This window comes from Sinocyclocheilus rhinocerous, unplaced genomic scaffold, assembly GCF_001515625.1.
Source record: "Sinocyclocheilus rhinocerous isolate Xijiao unplaced genomic scaffold, SAMN03320098_v1.1 scaffold111, whole genome shotgun sequence".
NCBI classification, from domain to species: domain Eukaryota; kingdom Metazoa; phylum Chordata; class Actinopteri; order Cypriniformes; family Cyprinidae; genus Sinocyclocheilus; species Sinocyclocheilus rhinocerous.
The window spans coordinates 958,054-964,231 of record NW_015642811.1 but is presented as its reverse complement, the minus strand read 5'-3'; the positions used below and the strand labels follow the sequence as shown (position 1 = coordinate 964,231).

Sequence of the window (6,178 nt, the reverse complement as noted above, 5' to 3'; positions counted from 1 at the left end):
TGTTAGAACTAATTAAAATAAAAACCAAAGGAGATAAAAGCCAAGATTAGAGAAGCAGTCCTTGGTAAAATGACGAGCACACAACAAAAGATTCGAATTGTATTTCTGTGGTATCCTTGAACACAGCATCTTCTCAACATAATGTAAACACACTAACTATCGGAAGTGTTTGTGGCCAGGTCAGACTCTGTTCGTATTTCGTCGGCAGGCGGGGATTATGCAAATGTGTTACCCAGTGACATATACCGGTAACAGGCAAAAGATTCGAAAATATGACGACTTAAGGCGATTCAGAATCGACTCTCTCTTTTGAGAGACAATATCCACAGAATTCCCACTCTTTTTCCCTGATAGGTCCCACCGAAGTGCTGAATTAGAGCATATTTCCCCAAAGACCACGGCGTTAAACACACACATCCGTAAAGATCTGATAGAGCACAAATTGCTGCCGCTAGGAGCGTCCTGTAATACAGATGACCGTGATTTGCTGTTACCTGGAGGGGCCACCATTCTTTGCCACTTCTGGAACAGACAGGTCTTTAGACAGTCTCTCGGGCTGAGGTTGTAGGTCTTGTGTCGGGACATTAGCTCTTGCATCGGCTCCAGAATGACACACAACTAAAAGAAACACACACAAGAAAATAGGGCTGGGTAAAAAATATTGATATCTCGATTATAATCGATTCTCAGCTTTACAAAACCATATCGATTCTTAAATCCCAAGAATCGATTTGTCTAAGTCTAGCCTGTTTTCAGTTAATGGACGGAGTGTTGAAGGGCACTTCCCATCCAATAAATCGCAATAAGCATTGTGCTTTGGTACTTTTAATAAGAAAAAAGTCTCAGATTTCAAATTCTGTCCATTGTATTGCAGTACTTAAACAATAAATGGCGTTTTGGCGCTGTTTTGTGGAGTGATCGCTGTAGCGTGAACTGATCATCTCCTCCACATTAATACCAGTTTCAGCACAAAATAATCATGACTAAACATCCGAAGGTAAGTTAAAAGAAAGAGTACAACTTTACAATCCGTATCCTGTCTCGTGTATCTACCTCAGAAAAAACATATTCGGTGACCATAAACTCATTAGTCAGCTAGAAAAATAAACTGTAGAGAGGAGCATTTTGCTAAATATATGCACTATATAGTATTCATTATAACTTTTACTGTTTAATTTATATATTTTTATGATAGCCACCATTTAAATGTTTATTAAAAAAACGAACTGAAGTAGAAATATTATTATGTAATTGTAACTTTAATTATAAAAACTTCATGAAGTGTAATTGAAGCAGTTGTATAGCCTAAAAAATCTGTCAGGCATATTATTGACTCTCAGGTATATTTTACAGCATTAGAGATTTTTTTTTTTTCTTGAGAAAATTTGTCATGTCCTGTACCTGATATATATCTAAAATAATCGATATTGAATCGAATCGAATCGAATTGGGAATCGAATCGAATCGCAAGCTTGTGAATGAGAATTGAATCGAATTGTGAAATTTGTGTCAAAACCCAGCCCTACAAGAAAAGTCATCATTTAATGTCAGTTTAACCATTTTAAACATTTTCACACGGATACGCACACACTCTAATCATTTCCCACTGACAGGATCATATCCCAACGCTGCTGTATCCTCTCACTTCCACAGGTTCAGGGAAACAATCTCTGGCTCCGGGCCCACAGAGCAGGGCTATTTCTAGTCTGAATGTGAGGAAACCTACAAGCTTCCTTGTCCATCTCGCCGGACAGCGGTCTTGTTGCGTCCGAGCACAGGAAACATCCTCGGTGTGGATTTACTGATAAACGCGATGAGACAAATGGAGGTTTTTCAAGCGACGCTAATGAGTCACTTTTACGAGGTATTTTTACAGCACACCAATGTAAGGATCGTGAGAAATTACCCCGGTGAGAGGAAAAATAATCTTGTTTACAGGAACTACAGTGTGCTACTAAAATCCATGAGGTTGACCTCTCAATTAAATCAGTCAAAAAATTATGAATGATTAATCTTTTTCAGAGCCCATTGAATTTTTTTTTTCTAAATAAAAATATAGGACAAGCCACATGACTGTATTTACTATATACTGATCCTGTGCAGTGAAGTATACAGTGTACAAAAACCCTCTGTCCTGTCCATAATGTAAAAAAACAGGTGCAGATTTGGCTGAGGGCACACAGACTTGCTGTTACAAGAGCTGCGTCTAATCCAAATTTAATTCACAATTTGGCTTAGGCTGCGCCGCTGCATTTTAACTCTGCATTTATAAGCGAAGCTGTGCGTTTAATGCGTGGAACAACATCGAAGAAAGACACACTCAGTGGGAGAAAAACTGTTGTTCTGAAAAACTTGAAAGGGCCTTTTTTTCTCGCTTCTCCCAGCACCTCGCTATAAACAAGTTTGTGCTTTGTTGAGCTCGAGCTCAGCGCAGAGAGAGACCCACAATGCCGCACCTCAACCGGGAACGCTCATTAATGTTATGCTAATTTTCTCTATCCAATTCATTTTCTTTCCATCTCTTGTTCTCCCATTTGCAAAACGGAGCTGTCACTCACACTGAAATGACGAGAATAAACAAAGCCGCCATGAAGCTGGCTAATAAATTCTGAGCTGTGTTAACACGCACACACACGCAGACACATTTAGTCACACATAAATGTACAAAATGTACAAATACATAGATATTTGAATTTTTTTTATCAATATATGCAGTCTAAGGATTAACATCAACATACAAAAATTAAATAGCTATGTTTCTGTTTGGACATGGTACCAGGGTAATATCATGTTTTTTGGACATATACCACAGTATATCATACCATATACCATAATATCATGAGTTTTTGGACCTCACTTTTTGACTTTGTGTGTGTGTGTGTGTGTGTGTGTATATATATGTATATACCATGGTATTGTTAATTATTAATTATTGACACCATGGTATTATCTTCTGATACCATCAACTCACCATGGTATCTACTCAACACTTTTTTGTAAGGGAAATTGAACAAATGAACTATTTTTGTTCTGCCTACCCTGAGGTAGTTAAGGGTGAAGTTGGTCAGTCCCATGCGGGTGATGTTTTTTGAGAGCTGCTCCAGGACTTGAGGGTCTTGTGCCTGCAGGTGGACAAAAAAGAAGCGTATCCCTTTATACAAACCCCCAAAATCCACAGCATGTTACTGACCAAAAGCAACACATATGATGCTTGTTCTTCATGCGTGTTTTATGAGACCCTGAATGTGACCACATATTGACGCTTGTTAGATCTTTATTTCGAATATCTGAGGGGCTCTCAATGTCTGGTGGTTGTGGCACTGGATGAGACGCTATTTGTGTGCTGGAGAGATTCCAGTGATGCAATTTATCTGAATCACTGTGATTACACTGAATACATTTCTGATTCAGATTTGGGGCATTGAATCAGGAGTGTGCTGCAGCTGCTAATTAATATTGATTGACTAAATGTAAATTGAAATTTTATAGTGCATTTCACTATGAATTACAAACTAAAGCTGTTTGTGTACTTACTGGCAAATCATTGACCAGATTCATTAAGGTAAATTGTGTTAAGCAGCATGAGTTTAACGACACAGCAATGATATCAGCCAGTCATTGAGCTCCTGTAATTTGATTGGGCAGGGCAGAGTAAAATAGCAAAGTATAGAGAATCTAAAACGAGGTTCCTCCAGTTTGCTCATATCCTCAGCCTTGATCAGATGAGTTTGACTCAATTTCTGTGCAACTTTACCCTTGTGTACGGGAATGAGACGATCAAACATGCTGCAGTAACTTTTGCACTATCCCTGTCAAAAATCTTTCAAAGCCCTTTCTCCCTCATTCACTCTCTCTCCCTCTCCACCGAAACACAGGGCCCCAAAGGGCCCAATTTAAGAGCATGTGAATTTCACAAGTTGCTGTGAACAAACTTTCTAAAACTACACTATCTCTGAATCTACAAGGGGGAGAAATTAGTTAAAACTCAAATGTGGTTTAAAGCTCAATATGTTGTGCTTAAAAAAGCAATGAGTCATTGAAAGTTAAGTTTTATAAGGAGAAAATCATACAAACCCCAGATTTTCAGTTGCTTTTATTTCCTTCATTGCAGTATGTCAGCTGTATTCATTACTCATTACAAATTACTCATTTGACCTTTTGATTGTACTTTTTAAATTTTTTTTCATCCAAGGCAGCTTTGATATCTCTGAATAAACTGGTTGTAAAAATAATTTCTTCATTTACTTATTCTCTCTTGTCAGTTCCGTTTACACCAGATGCAAGTGACACGACAAATGCATATAGAGCCCAATATAATTATAAGGTCTAAACTGGATGCCTCATTCTATTTCTGACCCACTTTAGTAAAACATACAAATGGATTCTGAACTTTTGCACTGAACCATCCAGTATATAGACAGTGACGTGATTATAACAGTGTCTGGTGTAGACATGTGTTAGGGTGCACTCGTGATCTAAACCAAAAATCTTAACTATATTTTTTCTTTTTATTTGAACATTGATGGATGCAAACCGAAATATGAAATTATCATAATAAGTCAGACATTAGTGCAAAAACAAACAATGTACACTACCATAAAAAAGTTTAGGGTCAGTAAGAAACAAAAATATTATGCAGCACAACTGTTTTCAACACTGATAATAATAAGAAATGTTGGTAACACTTTAGTTTAGGGACCAATTCTCACTATTAACTAGCTGCTTATTAGCATGCCTGTTATTAACATATTGGCTGTTTATTAATAGTTATAAAGCATTTGTTCTGCATGCCCATAATCTACATCCCTAACCCTACAGAATACCTAAACTTAATAACTACCTTACTAACTATTAATAAGCAGCAAATTAGAAGTTTATTGAGGCAAAAGTCATAGTTAATGGTTTGTTAATAGCAAGACTTGGACCTTAAAATAAAGTGTGACCGAAAGTTAAATGAGCACAAAATCAGCATATTGGAATGATTTCTGAAGGATCACGTGACACTGAGGACTGGAGTAATAATTGATGAAAATTCAGCTTTGCTATCTCAGAAATAAATTACATTTTTAAATGTTTTAAAATAGAAAAAAGTTATTTTAATAACTTAATAACTTTATAATATATTTCATAATAACATTACTGTTTTACAGTACTTTTAATTAAAAAAAACACAGCCTTGGTGAGCATAACAGATTTCTTTCAAAAACATTAAAAATTCTTAATATTCCCAAAATGATTTTAGGCTTCGTCATGCTTTTAAACATAAGCTCATCATGTGACATTATTAATATCATTATTCATTTCATATATTATAATTAATATATGATTATCAGAAGTAATGACAAAAAAGGCAGAGAGCCCTTCTCTGTGCACATCGCTGATGTCTGTTTTTTATATGTCATTTTATTTTTTATCATGACTATTTATGACAGCAAGAAATCAGGCTGCAAAAGTGGGGGAGCATCATGTATCTTATATTTCTGAAGATCCAGACAGCCTCTCCAGAGGCATAAACCCACATACTAATAGAAGTACAACTAATAGAAGTGGAAATGGCCTTTATTGGTACAAGTGTGATATTTAAACTGCCCAAAATTCTTTTAGGCTTTCTCACATTTTTAAACATAAGCTCATCATGTGACATTATTAATATCATTATTGCAATTAATTAATTAAATTTTTTAATCGCGATTAATCGCATGATTTTCTGCGATTAAGCGCGATTAATCGCATTGTTATGCATAAAATTCAATAATGAATTCAAAAGTAGTGTATTATGCACTTTTTTCATTTAAAAGTACCGCTATAAGCTATTTGCCACTGCCAGGGCATTAACGTTTTTATAGAAAATATTTTATAGTTTGTTATAGAAAAACAAGTTATGCTCAGAGTCCAAGAGCCTCATTCATAACATTATAACGGGCACCTTCTGAGTAGAGACCTGCACTATCACGGGACCCAACGCAACAGAGTGCGGCGCGGGACAACACTTGATGGGCGAGTGCGTAGAGACTCGTGTGTGCGGGATGCGGGAGATAAGGGTGTAGTCACACTATAGGCAATCTTAACCGTGCCTGAGCGTGTTTGACCCCCAAAGCCCGGTTCGTTTAACTAGTGTGATCACTCTGTGCCGCGCTCGGTTGGAAGAGGTGGGCCAGAGCGCGGTTCAGTTATATAT

At 36.8% G+C, this 6,178-nt stretch overlaps 1 protein-coding gene across 5 annotated transcripts in view; it reads right to left on the bottom strand.

The window, feature by feature from the left end:
* The window catches only part of LOC107756465 (LIM domain-binding protein 2), a 64,073-nt gene that overhangs the window by 11,618 nt on the left and 46,277 nt on the right, over positions 1-6,178 (bottom strand). For 4 of the 5 annotated variants that reach the window (XM_016573585.1, XM_016573586.1, XM_016573587.1 and 1 more), the window contains 2 exons: positions 3,039-3,122; positions 495-618 (listed from right to left, as the gene is read on the bottom strand). In XM_016573585.1, the coding sequence (XP_016429071.1) occupies positions 495-618; positions 3,039-3,122 (208 nt within the window). The remainder of the gene's footprint in view (positions 1-494; positions 619-3,038; positions 3,123-6,178) is intronic. The other variant, XM_016573588.1, reaches the window with a different exon arrangement.